At 35.4% G+C, this 27,311-nt stretch overlaps 1 protein-coding gene across 1 annotated transcript in view; it reads right to left on the reverse strand.

The window, feature by feature from the left end:
- LOC128983407 (uncharacterized) overlaps positions 1-27,311 on the reverse strand; it is a 102,128-nt gene that overhangs the window by 65,090 nt on the left and 9,727 nt on the right. The window contains exon 2 of the mRNA XM_054402692.1: positions 20,024-20,104. Coding sequence (XP_054258667.1) covers positions 20,024-20,098 — 75 coding nt within the window. The 5' untranslated portion in view covers positions 20,099-20,104. The remainder of the gene's footprint in view (positions 1-20,023; positions 20,105-27,311) is intronic.

Here is a 27,311-nt window from a genome sequence, read left to right on the forward strand (position 1 = left end):
CAATATCATAAATCAGACGATGGTGGTGGAGCCTTGATCGCCCACTGTCACACCTACTGTCGCAGTCGCCCGCTCTGTACTTCACTATGATTACGTATAGGTGCAGTGTGTGATGTTATAATTATTGAACAGCTATACTTTTGTCTAAATACTGAACAACTGTTTAGTCCAATTAATTGTACTGCTAAACAGATTTATGTTCTATTCTCACTTTTGCTTCAATACTGCTTTATAACACATAAAGCTTGTAAAATGATACATCTGCTATGATATTATACAGATGTACTGCTGTACAGCAGTACTTTCTTCACACCTGCACCGCTACGCAGTTAAAAGGGTGTACCGCTTGAATATAAACAGCTACACTGAAACTGCGTAAATCCCTTTTACTGGTTGGTATTGTAATCACCTGCAACCCATGACTTGTATTATACTACATGCAGCTTTACTGTTTAGCTATAGAGCTGTATTGCTGTGCTATGAAGCTATACTAATGTGCTTTACAGCTTTATACGGCTTTCATGGTGTAAAAAGCCTGTAAACTGTGGTGATTTTAGATACCAATAAAGTAGTTTTCTATGAGACCCATCGTGCCGTATTACTTTCTACTATACTGGTCTACGCCTAAATCACTTCAATGCTATGTCATACACATTATTTTCTAATCTGCAACATGCAACTAACTGCATAGCTTTTTATTTTTCTGAAATACTACGGTACTGCTTTATATGTATGTATTCATACTCTGCCGCAGAGCCTATATTGTAGTTGATGGTGGATCCGTGGCCACCTACCGTGATACATTGCTGCGATGCTTTAAAGCACTGTGCTGCTATACTAGTCCTTGGCTGTTATGAACCTTTGGATTGTTACATACTGTATGTTGTACACTGCTGCGTTGCTTACTTGCTTGTGATAGTTTAGCCACTGCTAAGCTGATACAATGCTCCCAAACTAATCTACAATGTTGTACGTAGTGTTCGGTTTCAAATGTTGCACCCTTTACTGTTTGTTGTTTATCTCAGTATAATATATTTGAGGAAGTATTATTTAAGGGAAAACATTTTGAAATGTATTCTTATATACTTGATGAAAAGGCGTCATTAATTGTGAAAGAATATTATTCTATCCAAGAACATACTTAGCAATGGTAAAACGGAATCATAAAGTGTAAGTAAAAATTTAGGTAGGTAGCCCTGGCAAAATGTAGGTTACCAAAACTGCAAATACAATTCATTGTTAGCATAGGCACCTCAGTAAATGTTTGTTAACCTGTTAGGCATAGTGTGGGGTCTTAAATATAACCATGGGTAAAAACAAGAATGGAAAAATAATTATATTTTAAATGAAATAGGCAAATTAATAAATTGCAGATTAATAAAAAAATATTTTATTATTGGCTATCTTCTAACCTAATATCGAAAAATACTAGGTTGTACGCAGCGAATATCAGCCTACGTTGGCAACGGTCAAGGGCGTCTGTGGTGAAGACAAATTGAAAGCTTTGAACGTATCAATTCATTAGTTGGCCTTAACGACCTTCTGACATTATTTGGGTCAAAGACTCGGCCAACGGTGTTGCCCACAGACTTCCTACGCTCGTCTGCCTAGCAGTAGGACTACTCTCACTCTCAATGATCATATCCATTCATATCGGGGCGATGCTGAGTTCAAACATTCACTGGCTGTTTCAAGGTTTTGGTTCAATTTACGTGTTATAAAGTAATACAGGGTGAGGCAATGAAAGCGCCCCAATGTGTAAATAGTACAAACTCAATAATATTCACCCTATCGAAATAAATAGCACATCAAAACAAAGCTTATCTTTTGCCATTTTAACTTAACATAGTCATTTTTTCAATATCTTGAAAACAAAATCCTGCAAGTGACTTCCTTGTCCTACTTGACATTCATTTTTAGTCACTTAAAAAACTCCATCAAAAACTCACCCAGCATTTCTTCAGGAATCACTTAAGTTTTTGGGCAATTCTTAGCTTCGGTTCAAGCAAATCTGCGTGGCGACTTTGAAAAGCCTCGAACTACAATAGTAGCTTATCAGAATTACCCACACCCCCCCTCCCGCACAAAAAAGAGCCAACGTAAAGCTTTCAACACCAAAAGCTTTCTGGCAAATCTCTTTGGACTTCGAGTTACTGCGACTCGCACTCTTTCAACATTTGCTGGTGTACAAAGAGTTTTGCGGGACCCACCGATTATTTTTAAGGTTTAGGCTGTTATCCTAAATAATTTTACCCTGTTCACCATTTTTTCCAATCTGGAACAGTGCAATGTTGACCAAGGATGGAATGTGGTCCAAACAATCTCTGGGTTTTTGCACAAGAGTCACTATTTTAAAAATAGGTTTCAACGTCTAAATCTCAGTGTTAATAGCCTCAGGCATAATGTTTACTAAAATGGCATAGTTTAATTGACGTTATAAGCACCAACTGTTCATTCATTGTTGCTTTACTTATAGTGTGACGACGAAAGAAAATTGGGGTGCTCTCACTGCCTCACTATGAATTTAAAATAGTGTTATAGTCAAATTTTCAAAAATGAAATAGTGCAAACATATTTAAGGTTGAACGTATTTTTTTCTTATTTGCTCATTTATCGTAGGTTCTGCACTGCACTGTAGAAAACCTTTTAATACAGTTGATAACTAAAATTACAGTTGGTTGTGGACGGAACGTTAGAGCAATAGCGCTGGCTTAGAAATAGATATTCAACCCCCAAGTTCAAAGCTGTGTTCTGATCTGGGATCAAAATGGATGTATATAAATTGGGTCACCAGAAGAATGCTGATGTAAATTACAGATTTTTGTCGAATATTCTCCCTGTTAATCTGGTCAATGGCCATACTGACTTCTTTTACTCTAAAGATTCTTTTATGTCACAACATCTTGTAAAAAAAAAATAATAAAATAAAATAAACTGAGGTATAAAATACAATTTTGGACTCTAGGCTCTAGGGTACTATGTGAGTGACAAATACAACAAGAAAAAAAAATAGAAAATAGGCTACGTGTTGGGCTATAAAGATGAGATGTCTACTTCAAGGTCCAAAGATAAATAAATAATATAGAGGTACATCTTCATTTGATACCAGCTCCTTCTATCACTATAACTTTATAAACAGATGTTTTGATGAGCATGGGTATGTGCTAAAGGTTAATCTATGGAAGTAGAATATTGTAATCCTTAAAAGCTGTAAAAATTTAATTATTTAACAACATTGATAAATTTTATAAACAAAAACAGCGCTTTCTAAGTGAATAAACACAAAAATTAGAAAGTCATAATCCTAAGCTCAGAAAATGTCGAGATTAAACAATGTCACTAGTAGGTATGATTGGAATTCGAATTGGTAAGGTGCCAAAGTGATCGGCAAACTAGACAATAGCTGCTGGAATTCACAATCACAGTTGGTTAGGTTATGAGCTAACTTGGAGCGAACCCTTGGACTCTGTGTGGCTTTGGTGACCGATCACAGCAACATCGATCGATTCTAAACTAAACTACCCAACTGAATAAATTTCATGTAAACATTTCCTTCCCAAAACGCAAAGCGAATTTCCAGTTCGTTTACTACATTTTATTAACACAATAAAATGAAACTTTCTTTTAAATGTACGGGCGGTATGAATACAATAAGTATTTAAGTTCGCTGCTCCGAGGAATACTTAAAATAGTTGGTAGTTTTCAAAACGTACAGTGAATGAAGATCTAAACAAGCTATTAGTAAATGTGTTTACAGCTTTCAATATGATGATAAAAATAAGGGTAAAATACAAAAAAAATATACAATATCGTTTGCACTTCAAAGCTGGTTTCAATTGTAAATAAACACTTTTGACATTAATCAGATTTTTTACACAAAGGAAAACAACAATATCGAAGTACAATCTCCCAATATAGCCCGTCCAACTGTGTATTGGTTGGCCAGTTTGTAAACCGATAAAATAAAGGTTTCATTACACTCTTATTAAACATTTTTATAAACATTTACATATTATTTCTATAGTTTAAACGAACGATCTATTTGGCCTCCGGGGCTCTCATAACGATAAGGTATCGTGGTCCAAGACTAATAAAAACTACGGTTTATATGCTTACAGGGTAATTCCCTAAAACATGCATATTATTTTTCAGCCAAGTAATACATACAATTTAATCGGTTTGGAAAAGGAAAATATGTAGATTATGTAAGAAAGGTTAGTTAGGTAAATGAAATTAAGAGTTCGGTCTCTTGAAAATGGAGGTGTTCCCGAACGTAGTATGTATAGTCAAAACACCTAGCTTAGACAAATTCTATTCAAACCTAGATTAATATCCCTAAAACTGTTTATATACAGAGTGAAATTTATTACCTTAGTATTTTTATCGTCAATGTTGACGAGCTATTCACTCGATTTAGACATTGACATATTTGAATATCTGTTGCGACCGGAGAGATATATACAGGGTTGGGCAAATTTGTGGATACCCCTAGTTAACTTTTTAATGGGTGACACCAGGAAAACTAAACTCCACATACCTTCATAAAAAATAAAACTGCACTTTTTGGACGGTATCCCAATTTATCCTGGGACCCCAAAAAGGGGTATTTTGGGGGTAGCTCCAAAATTTAAAAGTAAAGCTCCATCGAGTTACACCTTATTTTAAAGGCCTTTATTAAAGAAGAACATCAGCGAAAATTAGAGGTCTCTATCTCAACCCAGTACGACATGGCGGTCATTTTAAATTTTCATCAGCCTGAGAGAACCCACTTAAATGTAGGCATCAATATCCCATATTAACTTTTTAGCGGCTTATACCAGGAAAACTAAACTCTGCATACCTTCATAAGAAACAAAAATGATCTTTTTGGTCCGTATCACAATTTTGCCCGGGACCCTGAAATAAGGTATTTTGGGGGCAGCTCAACAACTTTAAATGTAAAGCTCCATCGAGTAACACCTCATTTTAAAGGCCTTTATTAAAGAAGAATATCAGAGAAAACTAGAGGTCTCTATCTCAACCCAGTACGACATGGCGGTCATTTGAAAATTCATTGTACAATTTAACCTCATTAAAAGTTTCTCTAAGGGTGATGAAAATTTAAAATTACTGCCATGTTGTACTGGGTTGAGATAGAGACCTCTAGTTTTCGCTAATATTCTTCTTTAATAAAGGCCTTTAAAATGAGGTGTCACTTGATGGGGCTTTACATTTAAAATTGTTGAGCTGCCCCCAAAATACCCCATTTCGGGGTCCCGGGCAAAATTGTGATACCGACCAAAAATTGCAGTTTTATTTTTTATGAAGGTATGTGGAGTTTAGTTTTCCTGGTGTCACCCATTAAAAAGTTAACTAGGGGTATCCACACATTTGCCCAACCCTGTATGTACCTATCGTGATAACAACATGGCAAAGAAATTTCACCCTCCGGGTTTTTAAAGCGTTAAAATGTGAATCAAAGAGATAAAAAAAAATAATACGACGAGTTCATAAAGATTGGCAAAGTAGGTAAAATAGAGAATGTAAAATATAATGTTAAATTGTAATTTTAAAATCATTATAACGGAATAAACGAAAAAGGTTATTTTAAAAATACGTTTGAAACTGTGAAAGAATTACAAACAAACCAGAACAACAGATTCCTTACAAGTAATTCCGAAAGCAATATTTCCAAACGACGAGGGAATAACACGAGTTATTCATCGGCGATTCAATAGAACAGAATTTCTCTAATTAAATCTTGAATAAAGAAGCAGTCTGACGTAACGCTCTATCTGAGGGAAGACATTGTTCGCAAATCTTGTTTCTATTCCTTCTCTTTTTAATTATGATCTTGGGCTGAATAACTGTTAAAAGAAACTTCCAGATGAAAGTGCATAAAAAGATCTTTATAAATACAGTAGTTAAAGTAATAATGTTTTTTATGTACATTTAATAATATTATTAGATGGATTAATAGTTGTTAGGTCAAAATTTAGTTCTAAGGCCTAATTTATTCGTTTACTTAGTTTTTAAAAACAAGAAATATAGTAAAGAGCTACTAGCCCTTTACTGAAATAATTACCAGTAAATATTTGCATCCAGGAAAAATATGTTGGTTTTAAATAAGACAATAATAAACTGTATACAACTGGCCGTAAAACTAAAAAAGGAAAAATACTATAGCTATCTCGATGTAAATAGTCTAGGAACCTTAAAATTGACCCTACCAAGAACTCAATTCTCACCTCTGTAGTGTTTAATCAACAAACTTTACAAAACATGCTCACTCTCTTCTTGAATGTGCTTTTTGAACAATAAATACATTTGCATTAGTCATAAATGCTGTACTGTCTATTGCATTGGTGTGTCACTTTTATGCTGTCTAAAGTACCCACCGTTCTTCCTAACAGTTCCTTAAAAGGAGGTGATTCTGGGAGGGATGCTACCTCAGTTTTCAAGATGCAGGGTTCCATTTGAAGAACTCTGCACGTGCTAGAGATTTATTTATACGGCTCAGTTGTAAACGTGGGAGTCGTCATGCGGGACATAAGTGACGCGACGCTCAGCAGTTTCGCCTTTGATAGCCACTAAATCGAGGTTATTTTATTATTAGTAAACCATGTATTGATTTTTGTCACTATACCGTTGCTGTTTTACCAGCATTTATTTGGTATTAGTTTACAGTATTGATCAAATCTACTACGTTGAGATACGACAGAAATGATTATATACACATTAATGTAAGGTGTTGTGTAATATAATTCTACAAAACAGTGATGTTTCAATATGATGTACAGTGTTTGATTATAATTACAACAATGAATTACCTGCAAGTGATTTTCTTGTGTACGGTTGTTTGGATTGTGTTGTTCTGAGTTTTGCTGTGTGTTTGCTTGTGTATTTGTGGATGGGATTTTCAAGATTTTGAGTTTCTCTAGTATAGTCTGGAATAAAAAGGAACATACAATTATTTCTACACATATTGTTATGCTAATTGCTAGGTTTGTATTTAATTCGTGAAAGTACTTTTATTGTAATGTAGGTCTAATAATAGTATATTTATCACCTCTCAACCATGTATTGCCTACGCACCACTGGTGAAGCACAGTTTGCAGTGCATACATTTAATCGTGATGATTATTTTGATTCTTTCAAAAGCTTATTATGTTTGTTTTTTACTAATTTGTTGAAAAGGTTAACAAGAAAAGTAAAAGTAAAGTCATGTGCTCTTCTTTCATCGACGCCAAGAAAACTGCTATGAAAAATAAGAGAATGCTGAACACGTCTTGGCCCCCTGCTGCTCCTCTAACGTACAAACAGTTGTCTGGAATGAGGTTAGTGTTTCACCTCTTTATCTCTTCATTGGTTAGAAATCTTCAAAGGATAAAAAATATACTCTTAAGTTTGATAACATCCATAATGAACTACATGACAAATGTTATAAGTTAGTAGAAACGACTAATTTTGCTGCACTATTCTTTAGAACCATATAGTTTGTCTTATCAATTAAAGAATCACTAGTTTGATTTATTAAGATAAATATATAATTTATTAACATAAAAAAGTAAAAAATCATGCAATGGGAAAGATTTTAAGTAAATATCTGTTGCAACAAGACATATCTTACAATAGCTTACTCTGAAAGTAAAACTGTCCTGATCTGATACTGAATAAAAATAAATTACTACATAAACATAATCTTTGAATAAGAAACACACAAATATTCCGATGCTGAAAATATGTTTAGTTACTGGGTCAATTGAGTACATAAGACACAAGACACAAGGGGGATTAAAACCATTTGTCATTTGTTTAGTCGCATAAAATGTTTCAGTAACTGCGCATCTTTATCTGAGTTAGTTCAGCATCTTTACTTCTGGAGTGCTTGCAGACATTGTGACAGTTAAAGTGCAATACAGTATTGGTGATATGCTCAATTGCATTGTAATATGGTATTGGTTAGTATTTTGTTATTATTTACAATACAGTTGAAGCGTCTGACCCATTATAAATAATTGTGACAACTAAAAAGAGCAAAAAAGTTTTTCCCGTGTGTTTAATTGCATTGTATAATTGATTGGTGACATGCTTTTCCTGCAGATATCTATATTGGCAAATTATTATCCAGAATCTGAAACAGTATAATAAGCCTAGTTGCAATGTGTTCATTCCATCTTAACAATTCATTGGTGCAAACTATATTTAGTACCCCCGCCATTTTAATGACTCGGGGACAGCAAATATTCAATTAACGTGTTTTTGGGATGCATTTAACTGTGTTTCATCGTAGCTAGCTCAGAATGATAACATTGCATTACCTCAGAAGAACTTGATAGCGAACGATAGTAAAGATGCTGGGACAGAACACGTGCAATAAACCTATTTGTTATGTGTTTAGTTGGATCGTAACCGTGATATTGCAGTTCACTGTTACGGCGCATCTCTAGTTAAGCTATTTTATGACACGGATAGCATCTATATCAAGTACTATATACACTGCGTTTATGAAAACACTAAGCAAGAATCAAAACCTAACGCACTAAGAAATTGACTGGATAGCCAAAACGACCCAAAGCGTCTTCATTATTGCTTTTTTCGATCCTAATCAGGATTAATTATGGCCGCGTTTTCATTTGTTAGGCTATTAGTTATTAGTTGTTAGGCTCATAACACGTAAATTTCAGAAGGTAACACGGTAAAAAGATCAAGGTTTTACACGTTAAACATTTAAGTAAAATAAAAAATACGTAGCATTGAAAATCGGTAATATAGAAAATCGGATTGTTTGGTTTGGATAATATTAAATGTGGTGTTTTACGTACCACACTATACGATCCATTACTCGCGCTTGAGATCCACATTACTATCACGCGCCTCCAGCCGTATGCGTTCTATTACCATCACGCGCCTCCAGCCGTATGCGTTCTATTACCATCACTCGGGCATTGCTTACATTTCATTACAACTTCATTCCCAGTCTCCATTGCAGCAGACGCGGTATGAAATATTTAAAAGTAACACCGAAGTGATTACTTTTAGTATTTAAGTGCTCGTAGTGATAAGATTAATATCCAGATTAAGCAGCTTACATGACGGTCGAGACGAGTTCAATTTCTACGTCAAACAATGGATCCAAAGTCATGTAAATAGAATCAAAAATTAAAAAAAAAACTTATTTTTGGACCAATCGCTATCTAACTTTACATCTAATTGATCTACGTTTGATTATTGTTCAATTAATATATGCATGGATGTACCGTACGTAGTATATTGTGTAGAAAATGTCATCCATGGGAGAACAGTAGAAAATCATGATCCTTTAAATGATCTTCAAAAATTGTCCACGTAAGTTGGTAGTAGTGAAATTACTTTTTTCCCGTGGCCGAAACCAAAATAGACATGCATATGCTATTACGACAGTGAACAAAGATAGTTATATTCACGTGTTTTTCTAACCTCTCTGGGTTTTTCTAGGTGGTCCTATTGGCTGTAAAACCTTTGAAAGTTATCGACAATAGTTTTAGAAAGGTTATTGTAGTATGATTGATTCGATGGCCCTCTAGGTCTTACAACCCAATAGTGTCGGTACTCCTATACGCTCGACATCCTATATACTCGATAAATGAAACGTAGGTCTTGGTATCAAAACAAAATGTGTAGCCTAAAAACATAGCAGCGTTATGTTTGAAATTGTACAAAGTTTTATAGAACACTATGACTGATTTTAGTTCGTAAGAAGGAAATATATATAAATAAACCCCTTTATGTCCTGTCTAAGCAATAGGGGTGTAAGAGCACACAGCACAAAGGTAAGTGACTTTGTCAGTCGATGAGGTAAGTAATATGGGTTTAGGTTTCAAACTAATCTCACTTAAAATGTAGTACCTCAAGAAACTTATTCATAACTTAGGACGGACGATTAATCCCACTTACAGGCTTTGCACTAGTTTTCAACGACAGACTATAGTCGTAAATTTATAGTATAGTGCAAGTCGTTACCGTACTGGTAGTTTCGAGCACAAACAAACGCTTTACAAGTTTAAACTTGATTAGTTTGAACAAACTTAAAAGTGATTTACATATCTTCATTATGAAAGATTTTTGGTATTAGTATTGTGCATGAAACCTTTATTACTAAACTAATATACTAATCTTAAATCGAGTTAACTAAATCAATTACAAAAAATTATTCCTATACAAAAAATATTATTTGTTGAAATTAGACTGCTTAGTCTTGAAAAAACTAATTCATACAATAAAATGAATGATCTATAAATAACGATTTACATCAAATATAATACAACTTAAAACTACACACAGTATATTTACAATTAAAATCTGACAACATTTTAAAAACGTATCCCCATGCAATATATTATATTTTATAATTTTTTTTTGTTTAAAGATGTTTACTTCAAAGGAAACTAACTCTATTCAATAAAGTTAAGTTATTTCGTGGAAATCGGTTTCGTCAAGGGGCTTTATAACTTTTCAACTGCAGCAATGCTGCTTTTTCTTTGCTGTAAAGTGTTACACGCATTCTAACCACTAAATATCGTATAACAAATTAGTTTCACTAGAAGTTCCATCAACACGCGAACGAAGGTAATGAAAATGATCATAGTTTGGATTAATTAGTTGTGTAAAACATGCAATTCATTAGTATGTTTTAGTTATACTGTACTAAGTTTCTAATCGTAATTGTAAACTTGGAAAAGCGTCAGTGGATTTCAAAACACAATCAATAAAATGTTGGTATGATCTCTTTATCATTAGAATGTATTAAATGCATACAAAGAATAACGTTGATGATGAAATAAAATGAAAAATGGGTTTTTAACCCAGGCAAAGTTAGGGCCACATGGCTCTTTCTTACACTTAACCTGTAATGATTGATGATATGCAAAATTTGGATAACAAATATATTTCATATATCAACAGTTTCTCATAGTTATAAAAACATTCCTATTCCATGTTATGAAATAATGAACTACGTTTGTAAGAGCGAGTGGTTCCAAAGTAATGTACTAACCCATTGACAATGTTGAGTCGTCTGTAAAGTAACAATGGCCGCTGTCTTTTATACTTCATCCATTATTAGGAGATGTTAACATTGATTTTTCCGAATAAAAGCTGAAGCTGATTATATTTACACTGTTATCTTTTTCATATCTTATAATTGAAGTAGTTTACCAAAGTTTTGGGTGTTGTTCCTCAAATTAACATGAACTTTGGTAAGTACGTTTTAAGGAATTGGTTTACCAATGAGTTACAATTATTTGACAACAACACCCTTTAGTGAACACATTCATGGTTTCGTACACAAATATTTTGTGATTCATTGCTTATAGTCAGAAGTTCATCGCCTTTCTCATTTCATTTTAAAAATCAAACCATAAACAGGATATATAATACCGGGTGTCCGAAGAGAACTGAATCATTTTTAAGGCAAATTGGGTCTGTAATTAAATACATTCCATTATAATTTAGATGTTTGACATCTTTTGGTTTACAAATTTTAATATTATACATATATATATATATATATTAAGTTAAGCTAATTATATATATATACATCAAAAAAATAAAAAAATTTCACATCAAGATAATTATATATATATAATTGACAAATTTCTAATACTTACCACGAAAACATAATTTGAGTGATTGTGTCATCGGTGAGGATAGTAATTAAATTTCTGTCACCAGTAAACAATACTAAGTAATCTACAACATAATTTTAAACTATGTACATGTATTTTATATTTAAGACTGTTAACTATTTATAAAATAGCGAAGAAGATTTTTAGTTTCAATCAATATCAAATGTATACAAATGCGGTAACGTTGATTACATATGTTATGTTTTTGTGTGTGACCCAATTACTGTATACTTGTGCAACATATTACATTTATCAACCAGATGTATTATAGCACTGTGTTTGAATATACAATTGTCAGATAATGTTCAAGTCAGCAGGTTGAGTTCTAACACGTCATTCACTTTATTATTCGTCTCTGACAAAGGAAGTTATTCCCCAAGTTTCTAAAGCGATTAAACTTAACTATATGAAATGATTCGTCTTCGTCATATAACCGCATTTATTGTTGTTAAATGGATTACCACTTATCAAACTCCATAAATTGTTTTAAACACTTTTCCATCGATGTTAAGCTGTTGCAGATATGAAATGATTTTTTAGGGTTTAGGTATCTGAGAGTTGAAATTGGCCCTTTTTGACAGTGATGAGTTAGTTTTTAGGCATTGTTAAAGCCTGATACAAAAATAATAAATGAATAACCAAAAGTCAATTAGGACATTAGAAAGCAACAATGGCTAGACTGCATTCCTAATACACCGTTTATAAATTCCTAATGTCTGTATGCAAATTCCTAATAGACAGTTTGACAGAAGTAATTCAATTTAGCGTCAGAGACTGAGTTGTTTCGTCTGCAATGATGTATGCATTTTACCACATGTTGGCTCTATACCCGTGACCAACGACATGCGGTTAGTTGCATTTGACTAATAATTTACTGATTACTTACTGGTGATTTCTCTTCACTTCAACCTCGATTATCATTAAAGTTAAGTAAAAAAAATGTAATTTACTGTTGAATTTATTTCATCGGCAACCCCATTACATCCTCAGTAATATAAGTACCTGGCCTATGAAGCGGGTTTGGGTGAGCTTTATATAATTAGATCGCCTTTGATAAACTGTTGGCCCCAAACAAATTAAATGAAATGTCACAAATTCTCAAAAATATTGTATTTGTAAACAATAACTTTTGAAGCACTATTTATTTCAGATTCAAAATATTGTTATACAAACACGTATTCACATAAATTAATATTTGACCAGTTCGTCTAAATAATTTTATCTTCCATTTTTTGAAATCCAGAGTAACTCTTCTTGTCTTCTATGACTTAACACACTCAATCCCTCGTGTCTGGAGACTATACATGCAGGGCTGTGTGACGACCGGTACCGAATTTGTTAAATAAATAGTGTATGAAACATTAATTAACATGTAAGATGGGTAATGTTTGAGTTTAACAGGTTAAGTATCTGTGTGATGGTGTGAGGTATAGAGTACAGGCAGAGGTCAAGTAGCACATTCCGACGTGGTACGCTAACCCCACTTGTGCCGTAGTTAGCAGCGGTCGTTCATGCGAGACTAGAGGCTCTTCAAACTCCAAAACTAATTGACCACGATGAAGTTATTAATTAATTACCCTGGTTTTGTCATAACGTCACTGGCATCGCATCCTTAATCTCTTCAAACTAAACCACTAACAAATTACGATCAAACCCGTCCACTGTAAGATGTACTAATAGAAAGCACTGTTTTAACTGACGGTAACTTTTAAACGAGTTGAGTTTAAACTACTTAGATTTCCTTCCTTCATTGGAATAATATTATATATTAATAATTACTATTTTATTCAGAGTTTAGCCATTCAACAGCTTTGCAAATGCTGCTCTTTAAAATAGCCCCAAAATTAAAGTACTAAACAAAATAACAAACAAGTTATATTGCTTATATTGTGAAACATATCCCGAATAAGCATTAAAGAGTCTTCGCCCGTATTTCTATTTCATTTTACGATGGTTTCCGACATTTAATAGTTCAAATTAATGCAGTTATATGTAGCATATATTCTCTAGAGAACAGAATAAAAAATAGCTTCTGATATTTTTACGATTAACATTTTGTCCAGTCCATGAACAATAACACGTAATTTCTTATGTATCTGATATAAAATATTTAGAGTGATACTCAAAGTAAAGTGTAGGCAGATAAAGAATATTTGTATAACTAAACAATGATGGATAATTGTTATTTCTCATGTAATATTGTTGATCACATTTGTTCAATTAATCTGGCTACTTCTACTAATGAAAACAATTTTTTTTACTCTAATAAAAGGTACTAAACAAAATTAAAAATTAAATATCTTGTGGAGTTTTAAATAGTATATTTCGTACCTAGGGCCGAAAATGAGGTTTTGCCAGCTCAAGATAGTTTTTAAGTTCGAGACGAAGTCAATGAAGTCGCTTTTTTTTCTCCATACTATACCCTATTACCACCATTCACCACAATAATAATGCACACTGATAGTCAACACAACTGCAAGTTTAAGGTTATGTGAAGAAATAATTTGAGGAATCAGCAAAAGTAATAATAAATAGTTGCTAGGCAGCGGTGACAATAAAACAATTCTATTGGAATGCTATGGATACTGATTGTGTATTTAATATGCATTCATGTTTTAAGAAAGTAAGCGGGCAGCTGATTTTGCGGCCCTAGGGATGTAAAAACCTGCTCGATTCCCAAATGACGATGACAGCTGGCATGGCAAACAAAACGTAACCACAGACAACTGTGACGTAACTTTCAGCCACCAATTAACGTATGTAAAACAGCTAAAAACATAATAGTGTGATGAAAACTTATTAACGATGTATCGACAATTTTTTGTATTTTAGAGATCACTTGCAAAGGAATGATAATGCGCATATAAAAGAAAATAATTACAATAACATAACATACCAGATGTCAGGTGCTGGCTCTTGACACTGGAGAATTGATATTTCTATGTCTTTCTTGATTATTAACATCCATGTTAGTAGAAATCGTATCTCCTGTCTAGTATAGACAACATGTTAACATTGAAAAATTATGCTTTCACCAACGAATTTATTTTTTCATTTATAAATTTAGACTTATAAATTCGTTTTGAACTCATGTTTTGGTAAAGTTTTATATCATATTTTCCTCAACTCAGTATTTTTAATTCCTGCTATGTTTTCCTGATTGCATATTTCTTGCGATCTTCAATATAGTTCAGAAAAACAAAATTAATAAGTGATTGTTTTGGTAAGTTAATTAATTTCCCAGCCGAATTCTCAAAGCAGCAGTTTTAATGTAACATAAGCAATCACAATGGCTGTAATGGAGCGGATAGTGGATACTGCCGCAGGCTGTGTTATTATACTGGGGAGTTGGCTCTGTTGCTGTAACTGCACTCTTCCATGTTCTTTAGTACATCTACCCTTATACAATCACAATGGCTGTAATGGAGTGGATAGTGGATACTGCCGCAGGCTGTGTTATTATACTGGGGAGTTGGCTCTGTTGCTGTAACTGCACTCTTCCATGTTCTTTAGTACATCTACTCTTATACAATCACAATGGCTGTAATGGAGCGGATAGTGGATACTGCCGCAGGCTGTGTTATTATACTGGGGAGTTGGCTCTGTTGCTGTAACTGCACTCTTCCATGTTCTTTAGTACATCTACTCTTATACAATCACAATGGCTGTAATGGAGTGGATAGTGGATACTGCCGCAGGCTGTGTTATTATACTGGAGAGTTGGCTCTGTTGCTGTAACTAAACTCTTCCATGTTCTTTAGTACATCTACTCTTATACAATCACAATGGCTGTAATGGAGTGGATAGTGGATACTGCCGCAGGCTGTGTTATTATGCTGGAGAGTTGGCTCTGTTGCTGTAACTGCACTCTTTCATGTTCTTTACTACATCTACCCTTATACAATCACAATGGCTTTAATGGAGTGGATAGTGGATACTGCCGCAGGCTGTGTTATTATACTGGAGAGTTGGCTCTGTTGCTGTAACTGCACTCTTCCACGTTCTTTAGTACATCTACCCTTATACAATCACAATGGCTGTAATGGAGTGGATAGTGGATACTGCCGCAGGCTGTGTTATTATACTGGGGAGTTGGCTCTGTTGCTGTAACTGCACTCTTCCATGTTCTTTAGTACATTTACTCTTATACAATCACAATGGCTGTAATGGAGTGGATAGTGGATACTGCCGCAGGCTGTGTTATTATACTGGAGAGTTGGCTCTGTTGCTGTAACTAAACTCTTCCATGTTCTTTAGTACATCTACTCTTATACAATCACAATGGCTGTAATGGAGTGGATAGTGGATACTGCCGCAGGCTGTGTTATTATACTGGGGAGTTGGCTCTGTTGCTGTAACTGCACTCTTCCACGTTCTTTAGTACATCTACCCTTATACAATCACAATGGCTGTAATGGAGTGGATAGTGGATACTGCCGCAGGCTGTGTTATTATACTGGAGAGTTGGCTCTGTTGCTGTAACTGCACTCTTCCACGTTCTTTAGTACATCTACTCTTATACAATCACAATGGCTGTAATGGAATGGATAGTGGATACTGCCGCAGGCTGTGTTATTATACTGGAGAGTTGGCTCTGTTGCTGTAACTGCACTCTTCCACGTTCTTTAGTACATCTACTCTTATACAATCACAATGGCTGTAATGGAGTGGATAGTGGATACTGCCGCAGGCTGTGTTATTATACTGGGGAGTTGGCTCTGTTGCTGTAACTGCACTCTTCCATGTTCTTTAGTACATCTACTCTTATACAATCACAATGGCTGTAATGGAGTGGATAGTGGATACTGCCGCAGGCTGTGTTATTATACTGGAGAGTTGGCTCTGTTGCTGTAACTGCACTCTTCCACGTTCTTTAGTACATCTACCCTTATACAATCACAATGGCTGTAATGGAGCGGATAGTGGATACTGCCGCAGGCTGTGTTATTATACTGGAGAGTTGGCTCTGTTGCTGTAACTGCACTCTTCAGCGTTCTTTAGTACATCTACTCTTATACAATCACAATGGCTGTAATGGAGCGGATAGTGGATACTGCCGCAGGCTGTGTTATTATACTGGGGAGTTGGCTCTGTTGCTGTAACTGCACTCTTCAGCGTTCTTTAGTACATCTACTCTTATACAATCACAATGGCTGTAATGGAGTGGATAGTGGATACTGCCGCAGGCTGTGTTATTATACTGGAGAGTTGGCTCTGTTGCTGTAACTGCACTCTTCCACGGTCTTTAGTACATCTACCCTTATACAATCATAATGGCTGTAATGGAGTGGATAGTGGATACTGCCGCAGGCTGTGTTATTATACTGGGGAGTTGGCGCTGTTGCTGTAACTGCACTCTTCCACGGTCTTTAGTACATCTACCCTTATACAATCATAATGGCTGTAATGGAGTGGATAGTGGATACTGCCGCAGGCTGTGTTATTATGCTGGGGAGTTGGCGCTGTTGCTGTAACTGCACTCTTCCACGTTCTTTAGTACATCTACTCTTATACAATCATAATGGCTGTAATGGAGTGGATAGTGGATACTGCCGCAGGCTGTGTTATTATACTGGGGAGTTGGCTCTGTTGCTGTAACTCCACTCTTCCACGTTCTTTAGTACATCTACCCTTATACAATCACAATGGCTGTAATGGAGTGGATAGTGGATACTGCCGCAGGCTGTGTTATTATACTGGGGAGTTGGCTCTGTTGCTGTAACTGCACTCTTTCATGTTCTTTACTACATCTACCCTTATACAATCACAATGGCTTTAATGGAGTGGATAGTGGATACTGCCGCAGGCTGTGTTATTATACTGGAGAGTTGGCTCTGTTGCTGTAACTGCACTCTTCCACGTTCTTTAGTACATCTACCCTTATACAATCACAATGGCTGTAATGGAGTGGATAGTGGATACTGCCGCAGGCTGTGTTATTATACTGGAGAGTTGGCTCTGTTGCTGTAACTGCACTCTTCCACTTTCTTTAGTACATCTACCCTTATACAATCACAATGGCTGTAATGGAGTGGATAGTGGATACTGCCGCAGGCTGTGTTATTATACTGGAGAGTTGGCTCTGTTGCTGTAACTGCACTCTTCCACGTTCTTTAGTACATCTACCCTTATACAATCACAATGGCTGTAATGGAGTGGATAGTGGATACTGCCGCAGGCTGTGTTATTATACTGGAGAGTTGGCTCTGTTGCTGTAACTGCACTCTTCCACGTTCTTTAGTACATCTACTCTTATATAATCACAATGGCTGTAATGGAGTGGATAGTGGATACTGCCGCAGGCTGTGTTATTATACTGGAGAGTTGGCTCTGTTGCTGTAACTGCACTCTTCCACGGTCTTTAGTACATCTACCCTTATACAATCATAATGGCTGTAATGGAGTGGATAGTGGATACTGCCGCAGGCTGTGTTATTATGCTGGGGAGTTGGCGCTGTTGCTGTAACTGCACTCTTCCACGGTCTTTAGTACATCTACCCTTATACAATCACAATGGCTGTAATGGAGCGGATAGTGGATACTGCCGCAGGCTGTGTTATTATGCTGGGGAGTTGGCGCTGTTGCTGTAACTGCACTCTTCCACGGTCTTTAGTACATCTACCCTTATACAATCGTAATGGCTGTAATGGAGTGGATAGTGGATACTGCCGCAGGCTGTGTTATTATACTGGGGAGTTGGCTCTGTTGCTGTAACTGCACTCTGCCATGTTCTTTAGTACATCTACTCTTATACGGGGTTAGGCAAAAGTCTGGAACACCCAGTTAACTTTTTAACGCGTTGCAGTAGGAAAACAAAACTTGGCACATATTTACAACATATGAAATTGCACTTTTTAATCAAAGTTACAACTTTGCCCCAGGCCCCAAAATGGGGTATTTTGAGGGCAGCCCCAAATTTTTTAATGTAAACACCTATCATTTGACCCTTCGTTTTAAAGGGTTTATTAAGAGAAATAGAATTGTGAAAGCTAGAGGTCAATATCGCACCCCTAATAAAATGACAGCCATTTTAATTATTTAAGATGAGCAAGCAAGATAAAGTCTGGACCACCTCCAGGTAACTTTAAAAATTTAATATTTTAATACTGACCAAAAGGTGATTTTTTTATAAAGGTATGCTGAGTTTAGTTTTCCTGTTATAACCTGTTAAAAAGTTATTGGGGATATTTAAAAATGACTGCCATTATGATTAGGGGTGCGATATTGACCTCTAGTTTGTGCCATTTAATTTGTCTTGAGAAGCCCTTTAAAATGAGGGGTCACATGATAGGTGTTTACATTTGAAAATTTGGGCCTGTCCCAAAAATACCCCGGGGCTGGGCACAAGTTCTATCTTTGATGAAAAAGTACATTTTTTAATGTTGTAAACATGTGCCGAGTTTGGTTTTCCCACTGCCACACGTTATAAAGTAAACTGGGGGTGTCCAGACTTTATCTTGCTTGCTCATCTTAAATTAAAATGGCTGCCATTTTGATTAGGGGTGTGATATTGACCTCTATTTTGCGCTATTCAATTTCTCTTGATAAACCCTTTAAAATGAGGGGTCACGTGATAGGTGTTTACATTTCAAAATTTCGGGCTGCCCCCAAAACACCCCATTTTGGGGGCTGGGGCAAAGTTGTAACTTCAATGAAAAAGTGCAATTTTTTATGTTGTAAATATGTACCGAGTTTGGTTTTCCTACTGGAACGTGTTAAAAAGTTAACTGGGGGGTTCCAGACTTTTGCCTAACCCTGTATAATGTCGTATCAGTGTTAGGGATTTTTAAATAAATTTTTTATAGCTTGGGCATAGCAGAGGTATAGCTTCTATTTACATTTGAATCTAATAAATCAACCAAATACAAAGTTAATGTTAGTTTATAAGCGATATGTTTGTTGTTTATTGCCTTTGCTATCACATAAGAATGGGCATGGTAAAAAAATTGCTGTTCAAATTGTAATTTTCTAGTGTTGCAGATAATTTAATTAGTTTGTTTTACAACTTATTTTGCTGATTGTGATAAGTAAAATCATGTATATATTTACATATTATATAGCTAACTCACATGATCAACTATTTTCATTTATAATTTAATTTATTTGGTGGGTTATTTAAGATAACAATGAATCTTGAATCCAATCAAGGTTTCCGTCTGTTTATCGTCAGCAGAGTGTGGGAGTCGGGGTGAATGACTGGACGACCTCAGGCAGTGAACGCAATGTGCTGAAGGTGGATCATACAAAAAAAAGTAATGTAGAGTGTGTGTATTACCTGTAGTTCTGTGAATGAATAGACAATGTGCTGCAGGTGGCTCATAGTCACTCTCGGGATAGCAACAACATTAGTAATGTGGAGAGAGTGTGTGATGTGTTACCTGTAGTTCTGTGAGGCGAGATACAGAGCCTGTAGAGGAAGACATGTTGCAGCTAATGCCCTGCATTGCAGCCATCTCACTCTGTAACATAATTACATAACATTATGCAAATATACAAACTACATCAATATGTGTCTAGCACTCTTTAAAATACACAAATAACAATCTTGTCATACATCTTGTCGTACCTAGGGCCGAAAATGAGGTTTTGCCGGTTCGAGATAGTTTTTAAGTTCGAGACGAAGTCGAGAACTTAAATCGATTGAGAGCTGCAAAACCATTTCGGTCCGTGGTACGAACACTATTTTTCACCACAATATACCCTATTACCACTATTCACCAGTATAATAAATAATGCACACTGAGAGTCATCACAACTACAACTTAAGGTTATGTGAAGAAATAATTTGAGGAATCAGCAAAAATAAAAATAAATAGTTGCCAGGCAACGGTTACAATAACACAATTCTATTGCAATGCTATGGATTTTGATTGTGTATTTAAAATGCATTCATGTTTTAAGTAAGTAAGCGGACAGCTGATTTTGCGGCCCCGGGATGTAAAAACCTGCTCGGTCCCCAAATTACGACGACACAAACTCTCAGCCACCAATTATCGTATGTAATACAGCAAAAAACATCATAGTGTGGTGAAAAAAACAATTAAGGATTAAAGTTATTAAGCACTATTTTAATAATTCTTTTTAAACAACAAATCCATGCCATATAGTAGAGAGAGTAGGACTAGGACTGTTATTGTTGTGCATTAAAGTCAAGTAATTGAATAAAAACTGAGGTAGGTGATAAAAAAACATGTTTGAACTTAGCACTGTTAAAACTATTTAACATAAACTCTGAACTTTGACTTGAAATACATGTAACATTATAAAAATTAAGTAAGTACAAAAGCTGTTTCAGAAAGTAGGGAAGGGGCAAATTAACATTAATTACTGAAAAATACAATAGTCATCAAAATAAAATGTCCTGTGTTATAACGAGACGAATTAACACAGTCCATCAGGTTTTAAATATTTAAAATATAGCGTTTAATATTTTAACATTATAAAAACATTTCTCTATTTGATTATGTTATGATAAATATTAAAATAAATTACATATTCAACTATGTCTTTAAATTAAATATTTAATTGATTATCATAGTAAAATACTTATTATACTAAATAATATTTTACGTCGTGGGGATTAATCTAATCAGTTATTCTGCTGACATCACGTACACATCGGGCCTAGAGGTGACAATACATTTGAAGTAAGTGGTTCCCGTAATAATACATCAGAATTGATTAGTCAAATCAAAGTGACTTCTCTGGCAAAGTCCCGGAGTTCCTGGCTAAACAGGATCTCCCGGTCACGTCCCGTATGGATGACGCTAAAATTTACTTTTCAAAATGAATTCAACATCGATGCTAGGCACGCACCGGGTTCTCTTCTTCAATCATCCTGAACAGAAACCCGTACTTATTTTATCACTTCACTTTCTGTCCGGTTAAATGCACAACATTGGAAATTTTCTGTACCATACCATTATAAGGTATGAAGTTTAGTGATTAACACAATGGATTGTTATTAATCACTAATTGATTCAATTTCAAAAAGTATAACATTTACATGATAAAACAAAACGTTTTTAATTATGAGTAAACAAGTGAACAACATTTTTGCGATGCGGATAGGTATAGCCTAACAGTTCTACATACTTTTAATAATGTTTCGAAACTAAAACGCTCACTACGTAGAATTGGGTATATCATTAAAAAATCAAAACAAAAACCGTATGTAATTATACAAGCCAAGTTACAAGTTATGTAATTTGTTACTTTTAATTACTTATTTATGAATACCAAAGTGGTACTAAATAAAGGAAAAAGGTTAAAATAAATTGTCCCATAAGTTTGACTTGGTTACTAAGTCTGCATATTCAACAGAAATCAGTAATTTATTTCAGCGCAATCTGTTGGAGGTTTACTTCAATTACGCCCGTAAAAAACACAAAACTGGAGACACATTTTTCCATGGGGATGGAATATCTAGTTCTATAAACAGCCAAACATGAAAATAATCATACATTTTACATTGCAGATAGGTATAGTTTCGAATCATCAAAAAGCTACTCCCTTTTATGACGATCTAACCGGAGATATTTGATTTTTAGGCGAGAACCATAGCCACTCAAATACTAATGTGAAATACATAACAAAGCATAATATGGTTTTTCAGGTAGAAGACGGACCTTGATCATCTTTCAACAACATAGATATATCCATATATCTCAAATATACTGTTCAAGTCCACGCATTGATATAAACTTAAAGCAAATGGCAAATAAACAATATTTTTTACTAGACCAATCAACTACAACACCCGTAGTAACGGACAGAGTGTAGCCCTGCTGTGTTGAGATTGGTTGAGATGTTGCTCAGTAAAGCTCGGTCCATTTACAGCGACGGGCCGAGGTTTGGGTTTGAATATGGCACCTGGCACCTATCGATGGTGATCGGTTATATAATGCGACACAGGTTCCAGATAAACATTACCATTATTGGAAATCTGCTTAATCGACGTCCTTGTCTGATACTTCTGTCCATAAACGATTTCTTCTTGTTTGTTGTCCAGAAAAGTTTCTATTCGCTATAAGCGAGTTTTAATGAACTTAGGCAGCTTGGGTTTACAAAACGGATAATTGTTTCAGTACTACACGTTAGTTCGTTAGTTTATCAACCCTACATTTTATTTTTTCAATGAGAGGCGAAAGTTGTTACGGCTTTAGCATAACTAAATATTATATTGGTTAAATAAATTGAGTATATTTATTAAAATTAACTTCGACGATATTGTATAGCTCTTTTATCTGACGAACTTACAATTTCCCTGCCCACGAGTTGACAAGTTTTTCATAACCTTGGTTTAATGTTCAAGCAGTAAATATTTAAATGATTAAGTATAAAAAATGGATGTTAACTTTTTGTAATATTTCGATAAATATAAGTTATTAAGTGAATTTAATAGTAGTTTTATGTGACTAATTGTCTTGGTCTAATGTTCTAACAATTTAGTAATATATTTATACTAGCTGACCCGGCGAACATCGTATCGCCTAAGTTATAGGTTTCCCCTAAGACAGACCGATGAAAAGAAAGTACCGTTACGTTTAATTTTCAAGATGATCTCGTTCGCATCGCTCAATCACGTCCTGGTTGAAGTTCGTTCGCTACGCTCACTCACCTTTGGGTTGAAGTTCGTTCGCTACGCTCACTCACCTTTAGGTTGGAGCTCGTTCGCTGCGCTCACTTGCCTTTTGGTTGCAAATTAGCTGTTGTCATAAATGTAAAAGAAATAATAGTGCTGCACCCTGTTGGTAATCCTTGTAACTTCAATGCTATTGAACATCATAGAACAGAACCAACTTGTTTAATTGAAACAGCTGTTAAGATTCATTAATTCCATTTCTCATAAGGTTAACATGGGAAACTCCAGAGCCACTGGGGCGGAGCCCTTTTAAGAATTTCGAAACGGGAAATAGTTTACGTCCGATTCGCATACCTACAGAATTTACACACCAAATTTCATAACGATCGATGAAGTCGTTCCGGAGGAGTTTGCAGACAAACACTGTGACACGAGAATTTTATATATTAGATGTTTTGTATAGTCTTCTCATCCAATGTAAAACAATTCCAAAATCGATTAAATTGTGCATATAGCAAAGTTAACTAAGACGCACACATTCTTGTTTGTTTTGCCTGGATACAGTCTTTGGACAGATCCCCTCTGTACTTCTGCATAGTGTTGTATTCAATCACATAAATACAATTAGAAACAGAAATATATTTTAAAATCTACTTAAAAAAAAAATGATATTGAAATTACAGCTATCAAAATACCGAATCAAATTGAAGTCACCGAATCAAAAAACACTGACGTCACTACCGGGTGTATCATCAGTTGTTGCAAGACCAAACTGTTGCAACCTTCATGTCATTGTGTCGACTGACTCAACGACCTCGGGTCATGCCGAGAACATCTCCTCACCCCCTCCACACTATACATAGACTTGCACTGTTACACCTCAGGCTACTGGCTACTGTATAGCTTATTACTTCTCTAAAGTTTACTTTCGGGCCAGTGACGTCATTTGTGTATGATTATGATCCACAGCATTTATTTTGTAATATCCGTGGACTTACCCCGGATACCGGTATACATTCAGTGACGTCCTTAAAGTATTAAACAGAATGGTAGTTATAAGCGGTATCTTAGCTGTGGAAACAACAAACTATGCTTCAGATATATCTATCAATATATTTGTTTCGCGCTGTCTGTTTTTGTCCATCTTTGTAAAATAAGATTTTTGTTGTATAATTAGCATCTTCACTGTTTATTTATGTTTGTTTTAACTAATTCAGGTTCACGCAACCTCAACATAACATACTCCATAATGGGATTTAGCATTTTTATATATGCGTGAAGGCGATTTCTACTAAACACTACTCCTCCATTAATAATGGACGGATTTTAACAAACGATGTGTCAAAATTAAGTAATTTTTGTGTAGAGGCCCCCTTTCACCGATTCCTGTATTAAAAGTTTTCGGGCTTTGCCCCACAGGCCATAAAAATTTCTTATGAAGAAATTTTACTAACACAGCTGTTTTATAAATCTTACTTCAGTTGTGGAATGTGTCAAGATAATTTGCGTCATGTGTACATGTTGTTAGAATTATTCTCTACTGTATTCTAACCCTGTAGCGAAGCACGGACAGAGCAACTAGTATAATAACTAAACAACAGATGTACCGTTTCCTCTGGTATATTATGCACTAGAGTCTACCAAATCAACTCATTCATTGTAAATTTACAGATGACAAATATTTTTTGTTCAAATATATTTGTTGCTCCAATAGCCTACTCAACACTATTCCAGTGGTCATCCGTAAAAATCCTGATAACCAGAGGTGCTATTGAGGCGAAACAAATGCATCATCAAGGGAATTGTAACTATATAACCTTATAAATATATAAAGGAATTGAAGGTTTATAGGTCAAATTCTCTTGATGATGCATTTTTTGGATTCGATTTTTGCTATCGATCTTCTATTTACTTTTACTACTCAATAGACACATTTTATTTAAATATGTTGTTTTTGACGTTGCTATATTTACTGTTAAAAATGTCCAGTATAGTTAATGAGTCGACAACGTATCGACGGGTTTTGGTCCAATAACACTAAACTCTTCTTTTCACACTATTCGATTTAAACTGCGGCTCGTGCGTAGCATTTCTTTCATGTGCAGCAAAGACACTTTGCACTCGCGCTACACATTATTTTTTCCTAAAGTTACTGAAAATCATATAAATAATTAGTCCTTCAAACAATGTGTAACACATTTTTAGGTTAGGTTAAATCCAAATGTTGAACGAAATGGGAAACACTGCATCAGCTGATCGTAGTCGTATTATCTTTAAGTTTGTCAACTTATTTTCAAGCGTATACGTATTACGTGCTTACGTGCCTAATAAAAGCACACAGTTTTGTGTTGTTTGGTTGAAATACTGGAGTGCGGCAAAAAATTAGTGCGGAAAAAGTAAGTGAATGCAGCAATTAGATACTTTACGAGCTATAAGCAGTGCAAGAAAGCCCACTTTGTCAAGTAACTGTAGGAAAATAAATATTTCTACATTGTTACAAAAGATTTTGATTTATTTCTTTTCAACCTAAACATTAATTTAACTTCCACTATTGAAAATTCTGTATTACTCCCAACTACTCTCCATTCCTTAACGTTTATGGTATCCCTTCCCATCTATTTCCACTATTCACGTATCAACCACAGAACCGTTAGGTAAGCGTACAGTATGATGACTACGACAGCGAGTGTTAACAATACAATGGCGACAGAGTTGGAGTGTGCGGACCGCAGCATGATTCACCACAGAGTGGGCAGTGACTACATCAGGACACCGGGCTCCATGCCCTTACCTGGTGTGTTACTGGGCATATACCTCCACCGGAGTAGACAATGGGCAGCACCCCAGGTTGTACACTGTATAGCTCACTGTTAAACTGTGTACCTACGTGTGTGCTGTACAGTTTAGCGAATATACAGGTATTATACCACTACATTGTTAATGATACAACAAACATTTTTTGAGAGGACAATTTATGTAATTTTCACTACAATTTTGTTAACGGTGTACTATACATAATTTTTATAATGTGAAAAAATTAACGGATCAATTGAAATTTGCCGAAAAGTATTTTACTTTTAACGACATGGGTTTTAACATGGTTATTAAAACTACATTTTGTGGATAAATAGAGTTATCACCAAACCACTTATAATTCATTACTACATTAACATATCACTGCGTATGCTGGTAATTGTTTGTCGATAATCCTATCAGTAGGATATTTCATTTATGTAGTTACCAAACTGTTTGTTATCATATTTACCGTCCATTACCGTGCGTTGTAGCAAATAACATTACTGCAGCTAAATATGCATATCTACATAATAGCTTTGACAATTTTGCCGAAACTGATTGTGGAACTGAAGTTAGAATTATAGCTAAACTGGTTCATGGATTCCTTTGAAAACATTTTTTCAACACTATAAAATTATTAAGTCTGATATAACGAGTTCTAGTTTGCTGACACATTACAATGGGCACGAAGTGGAACATCGGTAAATGAATCATCAGCTGGGCAGGACCTGCGTGACCAAACCACCCCGCCCAAGGCCGCCACGCTCTGCGGACTACTGGGGAGGTTCCTTACAGATAACAGAACACCTTAACAATAAAGCCTTAGATCATTAATATACAAACAAGTGATAATATAACAACGCTCATTGAGTAGGACGGATAGGATGATTGCAGAACAGTACTCAAGGGCAGAGTGGGTGATGTTTCAAAGGAGATAGATTATCTACTAGTTGGCCTCATGACGACTAACAGCAATAACAGTACTCAAGGGCAGAGTGGGTGATGTTTCGAAGGAGATAGATTATCTACTCGTTGGCCTCATGACGACTAACAGCAGTAACAGTACTCAAGGGCAGAGTGGGTGATGTTTCGAAGGAGATAGATTGTCTACTAGTTGGCCACATGACGACTAACAGCAGTAACAGTACTCGAGGGCAGAGTGGGTGATGTTTCGAAGGAGATAGATTATCTACTAGTTGGCCTTATGACGACTAACAGCAGTAACAGTACTCAAGGGCAGAGTGGGTGATGTTTCGAAGGAGATAGATAATCTACTAGTTGGCCAC

This window comes from Macrosteles quadrilineatus, unplaced genomic scaffold (assembly GCF_028750875.1).
Source record: "Macrosteles quadrilineatus isolate MER2022 unplaced genomic scaffold, UCM_ALF_1.0 Scaffold_1__1_contigs__length_201487025, whole genome shotgun sequence".
Lineage (NCBI taxonomy): Eukaryota > Metazoa > Arthropoda > Insecta > Hemiptera > Cicadellidae > Macrosteles > Macrosteles quadrilineatus.